The 22,954-nt window shown below is 43.6% G+C and overlaps 1 protein-coding gene across 4 annotated transcripts in view; it reads right to left on the bottom strand.

Moving 5' to 3' along the window:
- Positions 1–20,861, bottom strand: part of foxp4 (forkhead box P4) — a 213,199-nt gene extending 192,338 nt beyond the window's left edge. For 3 of the 4 annotated variants that reach the window (XM_037100677.1, XM_037100680.1, XM_037100679.1), the window contains exons 1-2: positions 20,548–20,861; positions 6,303–6,420 (exon numbers count right to left, since the gene is read on the bottom strand). In XM_037100677.1, coding sequence (XP_036956572.1) covers positions 6,303–6,407 — 105 coding nt within the window. In that variant the 5' untranslated portion in view covers positions 6,408–6,420; positions 20,548–20,861. The remainder of the gene's footprint in view (positions 1–6,302; positions 6,421–20,547) is intronic. The other variant, XM_037100682.1, reaches the window with a different exon arrangement.
- Positions 20,862–22,954: the final 2,093 nt, after the last annotated feature.

Below are 22,954 nucleotides of genomic sequence, written 5' to 3'. Positions count from 1 at the left end.
ATAATAACCCACCAAACCCAGGAAACGCATTAACTCCTTCTTGGTGGTGGGTGGAGGGTAACACTGGACAGCTCTCACCTTTTCTGCAATAGGCCGAACTTTCCCCTGACCTACAATCCGGCCAAGATAGGTCACTGTGGCCTGTGCGAACTCGCACTTGGCGAGGTTGATAGTCAGGCGCGCCTCAGCCAACCGCATAAACAAAGCACGAACGCGCTCAACATGAGAGGACCATGTATCTGAACACACCACTACGTCGTCCAAATAGACAGTGCACCCCTCTAAATCCCCCAAGACCTTTGTCATAAGCCTCTGAAAAGTGGCTGGGGCGTTTCGCAGTCCAAACGGCATAACATTATATGCGTAAAGTCCGGTTGGTGTGATAAATGCAGAAAGCTCCCGAGCCCGCTCAGACAACGGGACCTGCCAATAACCTTTCAGTAGGTCAAACTTGCTTACAAAAGCTGCGTGCCCCACCTGGTCAACGCAGTCCTCCATGCGAGGCAGCGGAAAAGAATCAGGTTTAGTCACAGCATTCAATTTGCGAAAATCTGTGCAAAATCTGGCGGTGTTATCCGACTTTGGCACCAAAAGGCACGGGGAGGCCCAACTAGAAGAGGAAGGAACAGCAAGACCATTACTCAACAGGTATTCCACTTCAGCATCAAGATATTTCTTTTTCTCAGGGTTTACTCTGTAGAATCTTTGCCTAATGGGCTGTGCATCTCCCACATCTATGTCATGTTCAACAACAGTTGTCTGGGTAGGAATATCACCAAACAAGCAGGGAAAAGATCTAATGACCTCGGACAGGTCTGCTTGCTGTAACTCAGATAAATGTCCCAACAAAACATGCAGGTTTTTCAGTGATTCTGAGTTTTTTAACCGACCTTGCTGCACCCCAGTATCAGCTTCAGACAACCCATCCTCTACTCCGGCAGCCACAGACTGTGGAGGATACACCGTGGACACTCTACCCACCGAACAGGCAGGGCGCGCCAGTGCCGGGGAGACCGGAACAGCTTCACCTCGGGGGACACGTTCATAGTAAGGCTTTAATAAATTAACATGGCACAACCGAGTACCCTTTCTACGATCGGGCGTAGCAATGATGTAGTTACAGTCAGACGTTCTCTTTTTTATTTCATAAGGACCGGTATATTTCGCCTGAAACGGAGAGTTGGTGATCGGAAGTAGCGCCAAAACCCGGTCCCCTTCACTGAATACACGCTGCTCAGCCCGCCGGTCATACAAGGTTTTCATCTTGCCTTGGGCCGAAACCAAATTTTCCTTGGCCAACAACCCTGCAGCATACAACCTATGGCGGAAGCCATTGACATAATCAATCAGGTTTCCCGGCGGGTCCGCGTCCTTCCACTGTTCATACAGCAAGTTTAAAGGGCCACGTACTGTGTGTCCGAACACTAGATCGTTAGGGCTAAACCCTGTGCTCTCTTGGATCACTTCTCTCGCTGCCAAGAGTAACCAGGGAAGCCCCTCCTCCCAGTCTCTATCCATCTGCACACAGTAAGATCTCAACAGTGATTTCAAAGACTGATGAAAACGCTCCAGGGCTCCCTGACTTTGAGCGTGATATGCAGACGCTTTATTGTGTTTTACACGCAATTGTCGCAGTACCTGCGCAAACAAGTGCGAAGTAAAATTCGAGCCTTGGTCACTTTGGATAATCTTCGGGATACCGAATATTGCAATGAACTGCGTCAGGGCGCGCACAATGGAACGCGCTGTGATCGTCCGTAAAGGATATGCTGCTGGGTAACGGGTGGTTTGGCACATGACCGTGAGCAAATAAGTTGCCCCCGACCTAGAACGCGGCAACGGCCCGACACAGTCGATGATAAGGTGTTCAAACGGCTGTCCGACCGCAGCGATCGGGAGCAGAGGAGCTGGCTTAATTACTTGATTAGGTTTTCCCGCGAGCTGGCAGACGTGGCAAGTTTTAATGTACTCTGCCACATCTCTCTTTAACCTAGGCCAGAAAAAAAATCGCAAAATTCGGTCATACGTTTTCTTCACCCCCCAGTGTCCAGACTCATCATGGGCCCGCCTCAGCACCGTCTCACGGAGCCTGGAAGGCACGACAACTTGAAGGACGGGATCCCCAACAAACTCATCCCCATGCGGCACCCACTTCCTCATCAGCAGCCCCTTAAGTAGAAAATAACAATGAGAATCATTCCTGACCTCATGTGCCGGCAATGCCACGTCAAATAGCCCATTCAGGGATGCATCTGCACGCTGCTCACTCTCTAGTTCCTCCTGCGTGACCGAGAGAGAGGCATCAGATAGGGAGAAACACAACCCCTCTGCTTCCTCACCATCGCTCTCTTCATGCTCAGGCACTGCTGGAGGTGAGTTTTGGGCCATGGAACGTGTCACAGCGCACGCCGTAAACACTAAAGGGAAACTAACCGCATCATTATCGGGCTGCTTCCTCATCAGCGGGACGGAAGAAACCACCGGCGGCGGCGACGCGCCACCCCACACACGCTCACCTGCAGCACCGTTCCCCAAGATCAGAGTGACCCCCTCAACAGGCAGCGCAGGCCTCACACCAACTGTTAACTCGCCCTGGAAAAGATCAGAGTGTAACACGACTTTGTGGAGTGGAACTTGTAACACTTTCATTTCCATGCCCATAATAGGCACCCAACAACCTGTGTGACTCTCATTTGAAAAGGGTAACACTGAAGCCTGAATGAAAGAATCAAAAGCCGCCGTGTCCCTCAGTATTTTAACCGGCACCTTCAAACTGTTCCCCAGGAGAGAAACATAACCATCGGAAATAAACGGCAGAAAAACAGCAGGGACGGACTCACTCTGATCCATCACACTCACTGCTGGCCCGCTAGACAGAGAGATGGTACAACAGGCACCCTTCGGTTGCCCCGCCGAACTGCCCTGGGAAGTCCTCGCCTTAAGCGCGTAACAGTCGGCTCTGAAATGCCCCTTCTTATGACAATAACCACACGTTTTCTCAAAACCTCCGCCATTACGTTCTTTAGGGTCAGTTTTACCAAAACGACCCACATAACTCCCCAGAGTCCCCTCAGGACGCTCTCCAAAATTGTCTTTAAAATTTCCGTGAGTGCCACCATGGGCGCGCCATTCACCAAAGTAGCGTTTATGCGTCAGCACATAATCATCTGCAAGTGAAGCCGCCTCAGCCACACTTTTTACTTTGAGGTCATTAATGTGTTGCGCAATACTATCCGGTATTGAATTTTTAAATTGCTCCAACACAATTAATTCTGACAGCTCCTCAAACGTTTCCACCTTTAATGCGGAACACCAACGCACAAAATGACCAGTCAGGTCACGAGCAAACTCAAGATGCGTCTGCTTCTCCATTCTCTTCCATGTCCGAAAGCGTTGGCGATAAGCCTCCGGAACAAGCTCATACGCTTTTAACACCGCTGACTTCACCCGTTCATATTCTTTTCCCTCTGACACGGACAGAGCGGAATACGCTTCCTGCGCCTTGCCCGTCAGTGCGCACTGGAGCATCACGGTGCGGGCTGCATCAGGCCACCTCCTGGCCTCGGCAACTCGCTCAAACAAAGAAAAGAAAGCCTCCGGCTCTTTCTCGTTAAACTTAGGCAACAACCGAAGATTTCCCAACACATCAAAACATTCAGATGACTCCGACGGTGGCGACAAAACAGATTCATCCACCATTTTACCGCTCTTAATCAGCTCCAGCCTACTCCTCTGCAGAGACAGCTTCGCCTGCTCCATCTCACAACGCATCTTCTCAATGGCTATTTGTTTTTCAATTTCCGTCCTCTGCTTTACCTTCTCATGCTCCAATTGCAACAGTAACATTTCTTTTTGTTGTTCGAAAGTTAAGTTCGATGTTGCCAACGGTGGCAGATGTCTGGACTCCTCATCCAACACCCCCATATCAGCCAAATTAGCCTTTAAAATACTCCTTATTGCGTCTTTCAGCCGCTTATCCCCTACCTCAATTTGATAGTGGTCTGCGATCTTCAACAGCTGCTCCCTTGTGCATTTATCCAATAATGCCTCCGACGGAGCTTTCACAAAGTCAGCCACCTCCGCCATATCCACCAAAATAATTCAAACACCGGAACACTCACAATTGCTGCTACTACCCAGGTAAACCAAAACTAAACAAAAAGAAAAATATATATAATAGCCGAGACACCCCAACCCCTCACTACCTAACCACCATAATACTTCCAACAACCTCACCTAGTCTTCGTCGGCTTGCCGAGCTCGAAGCATCACCATCCCCAGAATACCACATCTGACCTCAAATGGCCAGCTGCAATAAACCAAGTTTAGCGCACCCCCTCCTCAGGATTACCGACAAAAACAAAAAAGGAAAAATAACAAAGTGGCAAGATCTGCTCGCCCGCCGGCTAAGCTGATCAGGGTGCTCGAACAAAACACAAAAATCTTACTTTAACCTATAGCAGCAAGTATAAGCAAAGTGCTCCAAGCAAACAAACTACATCCCATAATCTTACCCATACGATTCAACACCACACGTGGCGAACACCACACACACGCGGTTCCCACGCTACACTATAGTAACACCAGCGGCGCTATTCCATTCATAAACTTTCCCGAATTCATTCACAAATCTGAGCATCTAGCCAGTGCGTAAAGACGACGAGCCCCCACATTTTGTCACGACCCGGCTCGAGGCCGGACAAAATACGATGAAGCGTACGGGTAGAATAAGAAATTACTAGTTTTATTCACCACAAGAAGATCTCAACCCCTAAATAAACAACCAAAAGAACACAAAGAAACCACGAGGCGCTGAGACGGAGCTGCGCCCAGCTCCGCCACTGGAACGGAGTGACGAAGAGAGAGCGACCGGAAGAGGCCGACACCCTCTTGTAGCCGACACCTGGGGACTGGCCAGGCCCACACAGGTGACAAAGCACCAACCACCAGCGACCTGCAAACAGACACAGATACAAGGGAAGACAAGACAACCACGCAAACATCCAACAGGCACCACCGGCAGGAGGCCGTCACACACTAAAAAGAGTGTTGCTAAAACTGGCCGCCTACACACACACAAACAGAAACACACGGATCACCGTTGACTTTAAACAAAACTCTGAGCAAGTATTCTCTCCTGTGTCGCGAGATAATGAGTATTAAAACAAACTTTGGTTTACAATTGCTACGTTCCTGTGAGCATGTGTGTTTTTTTTCTGTGTTTGTTTCCACATCCCAAAGCATCCGGGACCAGCCGACGACGAGAGACATAATGGAAGGAGAGAACGGATAAAAGCAAAACAACAATAGAGAGATCACAGCCTCTCCCCTGACAGCAGGTTGCAACCTCAGCTCTGTGGGGAAAATACACACTGACACACACTCTTTTAACTGCACAGAAGAGACACCTTGGGACTAAAGGAGGGACCCACTGAGTGTCTGTTCAGCTTGAAATCTAACTGCATGTTTGTGTTTTGGGGACCCCTGCCTGTTTGCCCACAGCAAGGTATCCCATCCCTCCAGGTGGGGTGAGGTCGTTGAGGGGCAGGGGGAGAGACAGCAGGGATCCCCCTGGCAACGCTCTGGGAGGAACCTCAGGGTGCTGCTGTTCCCACGTAAATCAAGGAGACAGGGGACAGGTGACAGAGTGAGGGGGGAAAAACAAGATATAAGTAAGGAGAAGAGGTGGCGTTGGGTTCCCCCCTCTCCTCCTTACCTTCACCCCTTCCCTCTGCGTGGGCCACTCATGGAAGAAAAACAACTTTGATGGAGAAAGAGAAAGCAAAAAGGCAGGAGAGTCAGGCTGAATGAAGGGAAAGAAAAACATGGAAAGGTAAATCTAATTACAGAGGCCAGATATGGCAGCAACGTTAGTTAACACTGAGACAATAAACACCGCTCCCATGCAACCGCACTGTGTGTGTGTGTGTGTGTCTGTGTGTGTCTGTGTGTGTCTGTGAGTGTGAGTGATAGGGACCAGAGGAGGGCAACAGGGAAAGACGAGCCTGTATTTGTTTGTACATGGCTGTTTCTCAGGCCCTTGACACTGGCATTCCAGAGCCATACACACACACACACACACACACACACACACACACACACACACACACACACACACACACACACACACACACACGTACACGTTGACATTTCATAACGAGTGGAGGTCAGGTCCCAGCCCATACCCTGTGGCTAACTTAAGCCCCTGCTGCTGCACACAGGCCGCAAACAGACACACAAATACATCAATAAAAGAGACATACCCACAGAGGCATTTCACACACACACACACTGGCACTTACTTCTTGAATGACTCTGACCGGACGCCTTTGTAGCTGGTGGTGATAGTGACAGTTCTCTGAGATGCTTCCACCAACATGTTGGCCTTGACACATAGTAAAGAGCATCAATGGAGAAGATCTGAAGTGTAGGAGAAGAGAGAATCACAGCGACACTCAACAGTGGAATTGCAGAGTTCAGTCAGAAAAGCAATTCATGCTGTCTCCATATGTTGTTTTTTTTCTTCAGATCGTTCTCCTTACTAACAGGCAGTTCAGCACATCAGTTAATGTAACATTTGCAATGTACTTAACTGAACAAACATCGATATTTCCACTCCCACGTCATCGAACACTGGAACTTTGTCACATGTCTCAGCATTTCAAACAGATGCGAAAGGTATCCTTGTCGGAGAAGTTTGCCTTCAAGCTTTTCGGCAAGAAAGCCATCGTAAACACCTGGTTAGAATGGCTTTCATGGCAGAAGGGTCAAAGTTTAGGCCACCAAACTTTGGTTTTGGTAAGTTTTAGGAAAATATCGCTGACATTTGGTTTCACACAGGACATGAACAGCAGTGGAGGACCTGTCTCTTTATGCTACTTGGGTTAAAACTGGAGTTAATACACAGCCGGGACAGTTGCTCTGAGTGGCTCATATTGCCCCGGATTGGTTCACAGTGGAGTTAGTAGATATAGACACACAAGTTTCTTGTTTCTTATACATTAAATATTATTACCAGTTGACCCTTAGACCCATGAAAACCGAAGGGTATTTTTGTTGAACAAAGGCTTTATCAAGTAATTAAAAAATATTGTCTCCTGCCAGACATGAAACCTGATATACAATCAAACTTAAACCCTACGAGGGACATGACAAAACACCAGTATTTGACGACCTGGGAATGAGAACAAGTTGTAATTCACACTTTAGCCTCACCTGCCACCTCTCCTCATCTGCCTTTCATCAAGGTAACCAAGGAATGAAAATAGGCTCTCAGTGTTGTGCTATGTTAGAACTTGAAATTTAATCCCAAAAACACACTGAGTTTTGAGTTGGTTGAGTCTGAGTGAGAACACAATATAAGAAATTTAAAAGATGACATAATTTAATGTAATTTGTGAGAAAGAAATGGGAATTGATCCCCATTTCAGTCCAAGCTGACAACGTTCGTGTTGACTGTGTTTTGAAAAGTGAACTCAGCATAAAGAAATATGTGTTTAAAAACAGTTTTAAAATAAAGATTAAAAAATCTGTGATGAGATTGCTATGCTTGTCTTTGCTCACTCTGTCTGCACAACGCAATATGTTATCTCTTTATATATGTTCACACTCCTTCCCTTGAAAGCTTAGATGTGTTTGCAGCAGGTCTAACTCAGTAACACCTGCCTGCTTTGTGAGTGTGTGTGTGTGCGTGTGTGTGTGTGCGTGTGTGTGTGTGTGTGTGTGTGTGTGTGTGTGTGTGTGTGTGTCAGACATAGGGACCTCAAGTCTAACCTAAACACTTGTGAGAGGAGATTTTTATACAGACAGACATTCAAAACAAACCTCTGCCTCAGACGCTATCTGTCTATGCAGACGAGGGAGACATTTTAAAAAGGTGCTTTTACCACGCATCAGAAATTGAAAGCTTCACAGACTTGGTGATCCAGGCTGTACACACACACAAGCATTCACACACACACACACACACACACACACACACACACACACGCTCACATATGTGCACAGTCCATCCACCCCTGGTACCCCATCCGGGAGGTCAGAAAGAGGAGGGGGCGGTGGGTAGCATACCGTTGTATTAGTGCACTTTTACCGTGGATAAAGAATGGCCATAAAAGGTAAAACCATCCTGCTCGGACCTGCTTACTGTAAACAAGCAGAGAGGAAAGTGGAGCGGGTGAGAGATGCCGCCTGGAGAGGTGCAGAAAATGAAGAGAGCAGCGAAGAGACAAGGGAGAGGGAGAGGGAGGGTGAAAGGTGGCAGAGGACTGGGAGGCCAGAGCGTCACATTTTGTTCACTTTGCAGATACTGATATTGTTTAAGTGGTTACTAGTGACCACAGGTGTAGTGCTGCATCGCACTGCCGCTTCTTGTCTCTTAGTGAGGAAATAAAATGTTCACAGTTTGCATAATCCAGTTGAATGTTAAAATATTGTGTGATGTATTGAGTGATGACTTCTACAACTACTACTGAACGCGTTACATTAAGTGAAATATATGTGACATGCAGGGCACGTACAGCATCATCTCTCATTCACTGTGTGTATAAGGGTCGAGGGCCTGCCTTTCACCTGACCAGCACACTCAAAGGTAACTGACAGGAACAGAGGCAGCAACTGTGTTCAGGACCTGAGCCAACAAACTATTAACCTATGTACATATAAAACTTGGCATGTCCAGGCTTGATTAAGACTTTTCTTCTCTGACATGAATAAATCCTGTTTAATAAAGCCTGTAACTCAAGTTTAAAAAAAAGGGATATGACAAAATCGGGTATATTTTGAGGTTAAAAAAAAAAGGAATTATTATGATAGACAGTCTAAAGTATGAGATTGAAAAAAACAGTTGAGATTATGAGTTATATATCATAATCATAAATATGACTGACATAACAAGTTCAAAATTATAAGATCTAAAATACATTTTAAGATTAAAAAACAGAAATTATTAGATAACATCGAAACCGAGACGCCAAAATTATATTCATTTCATATGACTTTGTACCACATAATTGTGTCTTACCATACAGATATATTATATTTTATAAAATCTTGAATGAAGTTTTCATCAATGGGCTTCCATAGAAGAATCATATCAAGGTAACACATAAGTAATGTATGCATGAGAGAGAAGTGACATCCACAATGTTGCACATACATCTTCAAATATCACAAAAAAAAACACAATTATCACAAATTTCATCAGATTTTCAGACCTCCATTGTCTGCAACAAAAGTCACTGTTCAGTCAGTACTAATTTAATAATCCATCCTGCCTTCTTTTATGGGCTTTTGTCAGTTAGTAAATTCAAATCATGTCTTCCAAATGTTCCTTAAAGATCGTTCTTCTTTCTGCAGAAATTTGGTGCGTTTTGCATATCAGTGTTGATTAAATGATTAAATGCATCTCTTGTGTGGGTCACTGGCTGAAGCTTCATGCTACTGCAACCACACCTTCTAGTTAATGACCGGGGAGCACTTGAGAGAAAACCTTGGAAAAAAATAACCAAAGCGGTGTTATGATTGGACTTCATGGTGTTTTTCTGAATTTCATTTTCCAGAGGTTTTTGGTGAGGCTGGGTGCGGCTTTCTGCTGGCCGGAGCTGTGCCGGCACGGTCCACACACCTGCAGCGCATTGGACAGAATCAGCACCTGCTCTTATACCAAGACCCTACCCTGCCAGATTATTGTGAACTTCATGTTCACTCGTCTGCACCTTAATCCAACCTCTCCAGTGTGACCTGAACCACCTGAACCACCTCGACCTGCGATTCCTTTTGTGATCAATAAATTCACAGTTCAAATCTACTCCCTGTTTGGTTTCAACTTTTGGGTCCACCTGTTCTTACTACAAACATTATATGGTTTATAATGTTAAAATTGTCTCTATTATCGGTGGCCTTGGAGGCAGGAGGAGCAAAAATATTTGATGTATCATGATGCCGAATTGAATATATGATAACAATAACAATATAATGGGAATTTTGCCAAACTGAGCAACATCTCTCAGCACAGTGCCAGCTCTAAATTTTAATCCGACAAGTTTCTCCCCTTGAATCTCCTTTAATTGCTTTTAGGAAATCTATAAGCACCTGTATAGGATCCTTCCTCTGAGCATGTTTTGGAGGGACAGGCAGAGTGATGGACGAGTTGACTCAGGGTAAGGTGTGGCTGTGGACTATTAATGTGTGCCTTTGTTCAACCAAGTCTCCTTCTACTAATTCACTTCACACACACAATTTCACCAATTTCCCCTCTTTCAGTACAAATGGATAGATAGAAAGATAAATAAATAACTCACACTCCTAATAGTTAAATTGTATTGACCAAAAAGCATTACATTTCAGAGGAATAATAGCTTTTAGGTGTTGGGTTTTTTTTTCTCTTCCTCTTATTTTTGCGGTTGAAAAAGCCTAGACAAGAAATCTGCACGTGCGCACACATGCACACGCACACACACACACACACATGCACACACACACACACACACAGGTTGGCTGGGGGCAGCGTAACAATGCAAAGTGGAAAAACATGAGTCGGAGCTGTTGGGCGTGAAAAAAGATGTCTTCAAATGAATAGAGTAAACCACAGCAAATGAAGAGATGCATCAAGGTGGATGAATGAGAGATGAATGGAAGCAAAGGCGTAAAACAGGGAGAGGCTGATTTGCGTAATCCCATCGTGGAAATTGACTTTTAAATGCAATATTCAATTTCCGCACTCCTGGAAGCGAGACAGGGAGAGAGAGCTTGGCTTTTTTAGTTAATAATAATAACAAAATAATGTACTTGAGACATAAAAGCAAATACAGAGATGAGAATGGGCCAGCTTTGGAGGGGAGAGACACATTTGTGTGGCAAACAATGTGCGGCAGCCTTCACTAACAAGGCTGAGAGAATTAGTTCCACCTTGGCCTCTCAGGTTTCACAATCAGTAGCAGAAAAACTCTTTGAATTTCAATAGGAGTACAAGAGTTGCTGCAGATATGCAGAATGGACAATGGTCTATGAAGGCACCCAATTCATGGCTGCTGACTGTCCACAGCTAAACCTCTTCCATTTACAGCAAGCAGGAAGATGTTTACAATTAAACAAAACCACCACTCAAGGTGATATAAAGGTTTGGTTGGATCAGTCTACAAACATCTCCGAATCTGAGCTGACCAAGAATTTCTTATAAATTATAATCAGCTACTGAAAGTTAAACATAATCAGTTTCAGATTACTAATGTACTGCTCTAAATTATCAGCAAGCACTGATTATTGTTTAAATTGTATCAGTACAGTACCCATATAGCTCCTGGTTTTAGACATGTTGTTGTTGTTAGAGATTGATAAACAGTTTATCAATATATATTTATAAGATCTGTCGCACCTAAAGACCACAAAATATCGTATTTTCTGTAGAAATGAACAGACTGGAATGAAATTAAATCAAATGGAACCAAAGCGAATGCCAAGATACTCTTCGCACCTGTGTCCAGAGTTCATGCAAACAGTTCATGTTAACAGCATAGTACATACATTCAAATGCATATTACACTGCAAGTGAAGCAGAGGTATCCATGTCTGCTCTCATTAAAAAAGAGGACAAAATGATATATAATAAAATGTATGTTTTTATGAGTGCAAGGTAAATGTAATGAGTTCAGAGATGCTAAAAGTGGTTTGTAAGCTTTTCCTTCATTGGGCTTAATTCAGATGTAAGCACTTAAATGCTGCCTCACTATTACAAGACTCTGACCTATGGCAATAATTTGAATTATTTCCACATATAGCGAATAGATGTCATCTTACACAACACAACCATTAAAGCTTTATCAACTGCCGTTCTAGACATGTAGCAGTGCAAAGGATGGTAAAGCCTTCTGTCGCATAGGAGACGGTGTGCTTTATATTATCCAGGAGCAACCACAGCAATTTGTGTGATATCAACTGAAGGGAATATATTATTTACATTAAGCGTGAATAGAAAAGAATAAAAAAAATGGCACAGATGGACAGATACTCAAAAAATGTCAAAACTACAGATTCCATCCCCTCATGGCAATATGTCATTTCTGGTGTCAACCTGGCCTTCAAATTCCCCAGATGCCAATCCATTCGAGCATCGATGGGACTTACCAACGCCTTGGTCCCAGATAGCACAGGACACCTCCGGATGTCTTGTGTTAATGCCTTGAGGGGGCAAGGCCAAGTCTGATCCACAGTGGGGGTTACAAGTATCAGACTTGCTGCTGCACCTCCTATGGATGCGCAATGAGATTGAGCTCTGAGGAGTTTGGAGGCCAGGTCAGCGCATTGAGTTCTTTGTCACATTTTTTGTGCCATTACTGAGAAGTCTTTTGCAGTGTGGTAGAATGCACATACTGCCTTCAGGAAGTGTTGCTGCCATGAGGGGGTGTACTTGGTCTGAACACAGTCTTTTGGTTGGTGTCAAGAGGCATCCCCTTGAAAGCCATAAGCCAAGGTTAACTGTCAGAACATTGTATTGTAACACAATGATCAACGTTAGTGACTTCACCTCTGGGTCCTGGGTGGCTGATCAGTGGTTTGTGCCTATTTTACAGACCAAATCTCCAGGTTAAACTGATTGCTGTCATATGAAAAGAAGGAGCTGCCTAGAGACAAAAGCTGCCCGGAGTATCAGCCAATTGAACCGTGGCATAAATATGAGTTTGGCTAAATTTAGGAGACAAGGTTGTTGAATAGTATCGTCACTATCCAGTGTGATTCAGGCCTCTCCAAGTATGGTGATTCTTATGTTTTCAATAAACTTGAAGGATTACATGGTTTTTTTATGTCTTAAGAAATTCGCTTGCTGCTAAGGCTCACAGAAATCTTCTAAAAACACAATGGATTATTAAAAAATGCATTATTAAGTCTGAATCAAGACCATGTTCTTAGTTCCTAAAAAGTTGATGTGTGATATTCAACTGGATGTTCTGACAAGGCATCTTACAACTGTATTAATTAAAAAGGTCCCATATTATGAAAAACACGTTTTTTTCTGGTCTCTACATATACAAGCTGGTCCTCCCTGAGCCTGCCAACTCCCAGAATGAGGAAAGCAAACAAGTCCGGCATCGTTTCTGCAGCCCACCCACTGGTAACACAGCGCTCCAACAGGCTGTTCAGATTCAGCTCCTGTCGTTACACAACGAAAGGAGAGATTTTCATATCTCGGCTTTCTCTGCGTGAAAACACTGCCACCTCTTCCCGGAGATATCTGAGTGGGGGGCGTCCATCCCTGAAGTGAGGTTCAGTATGCCCAGTGGTTATCTAGCAGTGTTTCGCAATGTCGTCGCTCAGAGTTAGACACGCAAATTGCTCGGTTGTTGGTTGCATAAATCAACATAAGTGCCTATATTCTGTCCCAGCAACAGAACAACAGAAGAGACAGTGGTTGTGTTTAATTTTTAACGACAGCGTGCTGGCTACGCTTCCTGTTAGTGTGTGTGTGTGTGCTAACCACTTCACATTGGACTGCTTCAGTAACGAGGGTCGGTACAAAGCTGGCTTTGCCTCGACACGTTTTGATAGTATTTACAGTTGCCGAAGAACGATAAGTTACCTTTACAGTTAGAAGGAGCTAGCATTAGTTACACGGTAGTAGCTGTAACAACACATACAAAGACACTAAGTAACATTATTCAGACACACTAACCATTCTGAAACGTCCTGCTGCAGCTGCAGAGTCTGTACTTCTTCAGAAGCCTCTACTTCTGGGTCCGATTCTGGGTCAAACTGGTTATGGTTGAATGACAGCATCTCGGCGAGCCATAGCAATACATCCACTGTAAACATTAGCGCATGCTACCGCTAGCATAAGAGCCATCGTATCCCTGAGAGGGGTGTGTAGTAGGCAAGTAGGGGCTGAAAGACGGACTCATTAGCATTTAAAGGTGCAGGCACAGAAACAGCCTGCTCTCAGTAGAGCTCACTTGAGTGACTTTTAGACAGCTGAAATTCAGGACTACGGATGGGTTTAGGGCAATTTGTTTGAAATACAGTGTTGTTGGACCTCTGACAGCTGTGTGAAATTGATGAAAAACCGTATAATATGGGACCTTTAAATGTGGTGAATTCATTAGACAGCCTGTTTCACATAAACAGGGTCAGTCACAAGGTGTCTTTTATTTGCACCAATCATTTACAAAGTGAGGTCTATGAAGTCAAGAACCTTTGCAGCAACCATTCCTCGTGTTTGCCTTTATTGATGATTTGATCAGTTCAAAGGCCATCAGATACCCTTTGTGAAAGGCAATTTCCATGTGATGTATCGTGCATTTGCAGACATATGTTTAATAATTTTATAATGAGGGACCACTTGTACTAACTACTTCCTAGTATGAGCCACTTGAGTGGTTTTGCACCAAATTGTGTAACATTTTAAGATGAAATCCACAGCCAAGGCACAGAAATCGTTTTCTAAAGAGAAACATTTGGTTCAATAGTTTTGATTCAGTTGAAAGAATGTTTCGGTGTGCAGTCATCCAATCCACGTCCCAAGGGCATGTTGTCAATTCAATCTTAACAGTAATGGATATCAAAGGGTGTTACCATGCTGGCTGTATTTTATTCAGTTAATTAGACATATTCTTGGAATTAAACATGGACAAAATATGTATCTCTACACGTAATCTGGTTTGAAATAAATGTAATTGAATAGATGGAGCTGCAGCGTTAACACTTAAACACAGGTGCACAGCACATCACTCAGGCACACACACACACATACACACAGGTCCCATAGCTCTAGCTGTAATCAGTGTGTTTATATAGAGTGTCAAGAAACCTAGGACAAAAAGCACTGGGTGAAATGAGGAATGCCAAGACGACGCACCAAATGGCACGGACCTCATCATCTGTCTCTAAAAATACGGACGCACACTTGTGCACACGCAGATGTCCGCTGCCGGTCACTGACGAGGACTGATAGAGTGAACGGAGACGGGGACAGAGGAGTCAAACAAAGGAGTGAAATATGAAGACAGGAGGAAACAGAGAGCCAAAATAAGTGAGGAGGAAGCAGAGGGATGGAGCACAGGATGAAGCTGACAGATATTAAAACAGCCAGAACACACCGAGAGAGCTTTCCCTTCCTGAGAGCTAATATACAGAGATTAGTGGGGGGGGTGAGAGAGTGAGAAGGGGAGAGAACGCCTTTCTTTAAAAAAGTCTTAAAACTGCACAAAAAAGAGAAACTTCCTTAAACCCACACCTTATCAGTGAGTCTGCCGTCGTCTTGCTTTAAAATTTACAAATTCTGATATTAAAAACTCCTCATGCAACGTCCCACCTATTCAAGTATGCTTTCACCTGTGAAAGCCAGCATTCTAAGATCGAACCACTGCTATTTAAACTGGCAAAGTAACATAAATCATTGCACCACTATTGCGGCAAAATCCCTTTTAAAGCCGCTCTGAAAACAAGGCCTCTCCCACCTTTCCTCCAGCCAACAAATAAAGGTGTAATTGATGTGCAGCGAGTCGCCATTTAGAGATTGTTTTATGTCTCGGCAGGACGGTCGTGGCAGTGGAATCTCACTGACTATTTTGTTGTGTAAGCCTTGCGGGGGACTCGGGGTAAATTTGAGACAAGCTCAAAATGTGTCTTTTTTCCACTGTCTAGCTCGCTGCACACTGTCACATAGATCGCGCACGCACACAAACCGGAGCACAGGCACAGCAACACATACGCAACTCCTCGGCCCCCCTACAGTATGTGCGGGTGGGGGAAGGAAGGTGGGGGAACTAATATTTCTCTTGAGAGAGATTGATGTGATCTGTTCAGCACTTCATTGTTTGAGGACGATTTGAGCGAACAGCCTGTTCTCTGCAGACCTGCCTGTCTACGTGTGTGTGTGCGTGCGCGCGCGTGTGTATGTCTGTGTGAGTCAACAGCAGGCCGTGAGCATTAAGGAAAGAAATTGCTCTATTATTTTAGCGACTGCAACAAATCAGTCGGCTCACCTTTGTCCCTCTCAATTGTCAAAGCGAACATGGACAAACTCAACCGCCAGCACACGCGGGACCGGCTGCTTGTTCGTGCGCTGCATAAGCCCAGCCGAGTGAATAGACCCTTTCACATCCACAGATAAAGGGATGAAGGGTAATAAAATGTGTATACTTTATTTGCTAATACACTTGAGCTGTCCTTTCATGCAATTCACTCGAGCCATGTCTGGGGGAAACAGCAACACGCTTACACTCACAATGTATTTACACGGGTGATAGGACAGAAAAAACTTCACTTAAAGTCTTGCTTGAAATGTTTACTCAGACTGCTGCCATTATGTAACCATGACAGACATCCCCTCTCTGATCAGAATTGTGTCCTCACACAGGCAAAAGCTTGTGAACATCACGTTCGCAGCAGAGCTTTTATTGCAATAATGTGCCCTCATACTGCCTCCATCCTGTCTCATTGGCAATCTTGCAAAATGCTCTTTTGCAATGTTAAAGAAGAAAAAAGTTAAGTCTAGCAAGTCGAGAGGTATGGCGCACTAATGGTATAGTAAGTGTAGGCTACAAGAAAGTAGTGGTTTGAGTTGTAATTATCAAACGTATGATTACTGAAGCTCAGGGCGCACAGCTGGCAGTCTTAATTTGTAGAGGAGGTGAGCCGACTCTCCGCTGTGTCATTCAGGTGGCACTGTTCATAAAGGAAAGTGGCTTGATGAATAGGTATCATGGGAGTAGCGAAGGGAGAGGGAGCATGCATTCTGTGAGGTGCCTGCCTGCAGAGAGAGTTTGGCAAGGCATACCAGCGCGAACCGAACAGCAGTCACACCAGCACCAAGAGCTGTGAATGGTCCCTTTCAAGCATGTCATTTTCGCTTCAAGTGAAACCTTTAAAATAAAAATATATATATTCTTTTACATTTTGTCTCATGCTAAAAATCTGCAGCACAAACTTCATGATTGTTGAACACATTTGTGTAGAGAATTTAAGATTTTTAATGAGTAACTGTGTATGATTAAAGTACTCATCCTATCTAAAACTGCCATTGTTTATATTCACACAGCATCCATTTTCTGGATGGGAAGGTCAAACATCATTCCAGGTGGCACAATGTTAAACATAGGGAAACTGACTAATTGTTAATATATCACCACTCCCTGATTGACCAGCTCAAAGTGAAAAATCTGGAGGCCATATTCCAAAGGTAAAACAACATATTTTTTCAACAGCTTCCGTTAGACAACCACTAGTATTAGCATCCAACCACCTCCTAAGCTCCTAGCTAGAAAGTGAGTGAATGCTAACGTTAGCTAACAGTTTTCAGATATGTTGTTTTACCTTGAAATATAGCCAAATGTCCCTCTAGAATGTCATTATCAATCATCTTTACACTTGCTGATCAATCGAGAAGTGGTAAAATTATAACAATTTGTCAGATTACTTTTGTTTATAAAACTTGCAACCTGGAACCTGGAGAATGGCCAGCTGACTTTGCCAACAACAGGCATACCTATGGCTTGGCACGAGATTTGAAATGTGTCAACATTGAAATTTGGTTCCACACTCGGCAGTGTTCTATGTCACCAGACTTCCTCCTTTTTAATTACAACATCCACTAAATGCCGCCTAACAATTAACATAAATACCAATAATAATCCCCTTCTTACACAGACAACCAGTGATGATGTGTTTCTGATAAAGATTAGGGTTAACCCTAACCCATACAGACTAACCTGGTGAACATAAAAGCTGCGTGAGTTAAAATCACATCACAATTACTTGGTATCTTTTAATTTGGATTTGGATTTTTTTTAATAGCACAGAAATCATGTTTTCAGCTTCCTTGTTGTATCACTCAGCAGCCAGGGCTTATGCTTCAAAGACATGATGTCACAGCTGCTTTGCTGTGAATTAAGTTAGCTGGACTGAATTCAAATCAGCCAGATGTTCAGACAGAGCTGAACATGATTCTGGCTTGGCAATCAAGAGTGTTTAGCTGTTCGCAGATAAGTGGAGACAAATTGTAAGGGTGTGCTTGTGCACGGTGCATAATCCAATTGTAACTTGAAAGCAAATGTGTGACATTTTGTGAAACGTATATTAAAATAGGACCTCGTCTGCTGATTGTGCTAATCTGTGCTAGTCTTCAAGATATCTAAAATGCTCCCAGATGGCACGTAACATTCATTTGTAAGGAATTAAAGCAATGCAGTTCAATATAATACAATGAGTACACATAGAAAAATTACAAAGTATATCAAGTAATAGTGTCAAGTAAGAGATGGTGACCCTCTTCAGGATAAAAATGAACACTGCTTTGTATAGAGGTTGTATTTAGTTTGTTCTTTCTTTTATTCCCTTCCCCTTTCTTTTCTCCTCCCAGTAACAAAAGGCCGTCTTTATCTTTGTCTCTTATTTTATCACTGCTCATTGTGTGTGGCACAGCAGTCAAATTTGCTGCTGCAGTGTGTCAGGAACAAAAAACCTGCTCAATCACAGGTCTCTGTGGCACAACAACCACTGGATGGGACAACAACATATCAAAGCTTCATTAATTAACAACAAAGAATACAAGACGTGTGAGCTGAATAAAACATTTTCTTCAAGGTGGACATGCAAAGAAAAACGCAGCTTGTAAGTCAAAGCTGCAGATTCATTAAACAGTATGGCAAATACCAGCTCAGTAAATGTGCAGTCAGTGTGGGTGTGTGTGTCTGTGTGTGTGTGTGTGTGTGTGTGTGTTGTTTTCTATGGCACCAGCTTTTGCAATTGTATTCAAGATATGTCACTATGAGCAGCTGAGGAGCTGGTGTAATTGTTATGCATCTTTGTTTTGACATTAAGACAAGGGGCTGGTGATTAATTTTGTATTTCAATATGGCCACCGCCAGATACTGTTCATAAATCAACAATGTATGTTTTAACTGGTCTTTTCTGTTTATGAATACCATTATTGATGTAAGTACCTGGTGACACTGTTTTGAAGGTCAGATCTATACAAAATGCATTATTTTGTCATTATCATTTCACTGTGCTGAAGTACTTCAGCATCCTGAGTCCAAACCACAGAGAGAAGCATAATTTTTCTGTGCTAAATAGAACTGACGTCAGATTTGTTAGCACTTTGAAAGAATTTCAGAATGTGATGCGTCACTTTCTGTCAACGTCTTCATGAAATGTTCTCTGGACGCGTCGCGGTGCTTTATGAGCGGTGCGTCAGATGAAGTGTTGGTACTTTGTTCTTTTCTCAGACGCGTCACGATAATGAGAAGCGTCAGGTTCCATCAAGCAGAAGAGGACAGGTCCACATTACAGATGCATACATCACTGCTCTCATTTCAATGTAATAACACCTGTCGGGCCTGATGAGGGGGGAGCCATGATGGCTTAGTCTGAGAGCAACGGACACACACACGCAGATAGTCAAATATGCAGGCATACGTGCACTCAAAATAATCAAATCAACAAAACACATGTAACAAGGACCAGGAGTTACATAGCAAGCCCACATTTTCTGTTTAAACATGCTTAGCCACATATAGGTACACACATTAGATTAGGTCTGAGAGACTGTCCATCTCCATTATGGTTTTATCTTCAGTCTGTGATGAAGATGATATTTAGTATGTGTAGCGTCCTTTATATTCAGGCGGAAACACACTCTATAGTGTCATGTGCTATATCTATATTATATCATTTGATATTCAATCAGAAAATAAACATAACATTAGAATTCTAGCACTACAAATATCGTTTCAAATGCTATATTGCATAATGCTGCTTTACGGAATAATCTAAACTCAACAAAGACCTGACGACAAAACACAAAATTTATCGCCGACCTCGTTTATAGAGGAGTTTTTGGAAATGAAAGCCCGATTTTGAAAGACTTCATTTCAAAACTGAAAAATACATTCATCTTTCAATAGCCTGAGTCAGGGTTTGGGGAAAAAAAAAACAAAAAAAAAAAACATTGTGGTCAGGGCAGGGGCGGTTCAAGCCATGAGGCTTCACAAACACCTTCATCTTTCTGTTTGTGTCTTTTACAACATGGAAATAATGCTTGCATTTCCTGTGGAGTCTCTTAGCGCACAACATGTGGAGTTTAGTGTGACACAGGTATGCAGGTCTGTATTCATAAGCACTAATAATGTAACAGTAAAAACAGACTTCTGCATGTATCAAACACATGACTGACTGACACACTAGCCTGACAACACAGCTTAACACCAAACCAGAGAGAAGAAACAGCAGCATGATGTTTGTGGACAGGCTCTTGCACATATCACACACCAGCAACAGGTGACTGAACAACCAGCGGATGCAAAACTGGAGGACGTACACATTCTGTCAAAGCCCTGCAGGGTTTGTCTGTCTGACAAAACAACGATGTAACACAACAGTTGTACAGAGTGCAGACGAACAGTAAGTATAAGTAGAAGGCTACATAACCTCTGGGTTTCTCCTGGAGGTAAATACATGCAGACGGCAGCAGAGACATTTAAAAGTCAAGGAGGAAATAACTACGACACACACACACACACACACACACACACACACACAGAGGGCTATTTGACTCACGTTATTTCACGTCGAGGTCCACTCTCCTTTCTTCATGGCGCATCCATCATGTGTTGGCCATTGTGTTGGTGAGCTGGACGCCACCACTGCTAGCTAACTCTCACACAGACAGCTAATACCATGAGCAAAACTAAACAAGCTAACTCTTCCTGTTGTTTAATTAAAATGAGTTAACTTTCCATTCTGTGTTGTGAGGCCACGGGCTTCTTATACATCGCCTTCTCCATTCAGTTTAGTTTAGTTTCAGTGGCTGACACTTCACTTCTCTTCCCTCACACAGACATTTTGCCAATGTTGCAGTAAAATGTTTGACATTTGGCATTCGTCCTACCGTCTGTGGCCACACAGGGGGCGCTGTTTCGCCCATTTGACTAAACTGAAGTCAGTATTGAGAGGGCAGGCCTGGACCATTAGGATGAAATAGAAGCCATAAATATTTTCTGTTAAACATTCAGCAGCTGATATTTGTGGATTTGGAAGCGGTGAGCACAACATTAACATATCATGATATTTAACTGAGCAAATAGTTGCTTATTGAGACATCCAGCAGTCACTTCCATGTTTGGCCACCTGATGACTTTCAGTCCCATGATCACTCTTTTTTATCGACCTGATTGTAGACGCTACATGTGTCTGTCATTTTGCATCAAACAGAGCTGCTGATGAGCCCGACACTCCAACAAGCTAAACGATCATTTAAACTCACTGTGAAGCTCTGTGATGCTGGTGGGAGCTGCAGATCCAGGTAATAACTCCCTGTAGGTTCATCCCTGTAAGTGACTAGTTTCACACTGGCACACTGTTTTCACATTCACGTTTATTATTTTTTTAAAAATCACAGTTATATATTCATACAATGAAGGAGCCCTTGCTTGCATTTTAGGACACCCAAGGGGCTCCAGGCTAGTTCCAATGGAGGACACTGGCCCCCGCCCAGAACAACCCCAGGGTTTGATTTAATACAATTACTATGATCACGATAAAAGAAGCCAAAGCCGTGAACTTTGTTTCTGCCACATCTGCCTCAGACTGACAGGAGTCATATTTTTTCTGTGCTCTGCCTCTTGAACGCAGCACCACAGCGTGTTGTTTTCATGTCAACATTACGCGGACTCACTTGCAGCGAACGTTCGCCTCCCATTCACTGCAATTCTATGCAAAGAGGGGCAAAGAAAACGCTCATATCCAGCGGCAACTTTGCATGATGGCTTCACGTCGAGTGTTACATGACAGGCGAAGCTGCTGCCACGGCTACTGCCTCACATCATGCACAGCGCACATTCATTCACTTCTGGTGCCAGAAGTCCATGTTCCTAAGCCTGCATCCACGTATGTGTGACCATACCATAACTCAAAGGGTCCACGTGATTTTTTTTTCTCAACTTCTCTTGGTCTTTATCAGCAAAATTATAAGTCTGCCCCTTCCCCACCCCAGTGCTCCAATCACAGCAGGTCAGGAATTTGCACGACCTCATAACTCTTTGGTTTGTCTGTTGGTTTGTCATTTCCACCAAGTTGTCAGAAATAGCAACAACAGCATGATATCACTTCCCGGGTGTTACACACGAGTCCAATAAACAGAAGGATAAACATCAGTTTTAACTGGAACACTTAAGTCACAGTTGCATTTTTCGAAAATGCAACATAACGGACTGAATCACACTATGACAGGCAAATAAAAGGCAGTCCGCTCACCACCGCCACTTATTCAGTGAGTAATACTTTGCTCCACAGTGTATTTCCAGCGCTGGAAAATTAGTTTAATGTCTCTCTGCTTTTTTATACAAACAAGTAAATGTGGTATATAAAAAAAAATGGCTCCAACAAGTTAATGGCAAGTTTAATAACGTGCACACATTTCCAGCGGCAGCGGCGGCCATCTCCGCCATGTGTTTAAAAAATCATCAAAGTCAGAATCAATGGAACAAACTTGTACAAAGATATAACACATGCTTCATTATTAAGAGATCAGATCTGGCTGTGGCGGCTTGAAGCGCGGTAAATGGAATAAAACAGAGGTTGGTTTGCTAATGGACTTCGTACTGCGGCACATCGGTTCATATCAGTCAGTCACTGCTTGCCTCTGTCACAGGTTTTAAGCTTTTAAACAGGCCCGTACACACCGGGAAATAAAAGTCCCCCTTCCAGAAACATCAGAAACCAGTAAAACAGCAGAGTAGTAATACATGCACGCTCACACCTCGCACACATGAGCATTTTAGACGCACACTCGCACACACGGCAGAAGCAGTAGAACAAGGCATTACCATAAATTCATTAGAGTGGTCGGGCAGTATTTATAAACACGCAGAGATGTTGTTTACAATGTCTGACTGGATGGATTACACTTCTACACAGACGAGTGAAGGAAACACTCCCAATATACACACTGTTTACACTGGGAGAG

The sequence above is a fragment of the Acanthopagrus latus genome, chromosome 6 (assembly GCF_904848185.1).
Source record: "Acanthopagrus latus isolate v.2019 chromosome 6, fAcaLat1.1, whole genome shotgun sequence".
In the NCBI taxonomy this organism is placed as follows: Eukaryota; Metazoa; Chordata; class Actinopteri; order Spariformes; family Sparidae; genus Acanthopagrus; species Acanthopagrus latus.
The sequence above is the reverse complement of the archived record's forward strand: the minus strand, read 5'-3'. Positions and strand labels throughout refer to the sequence as shown.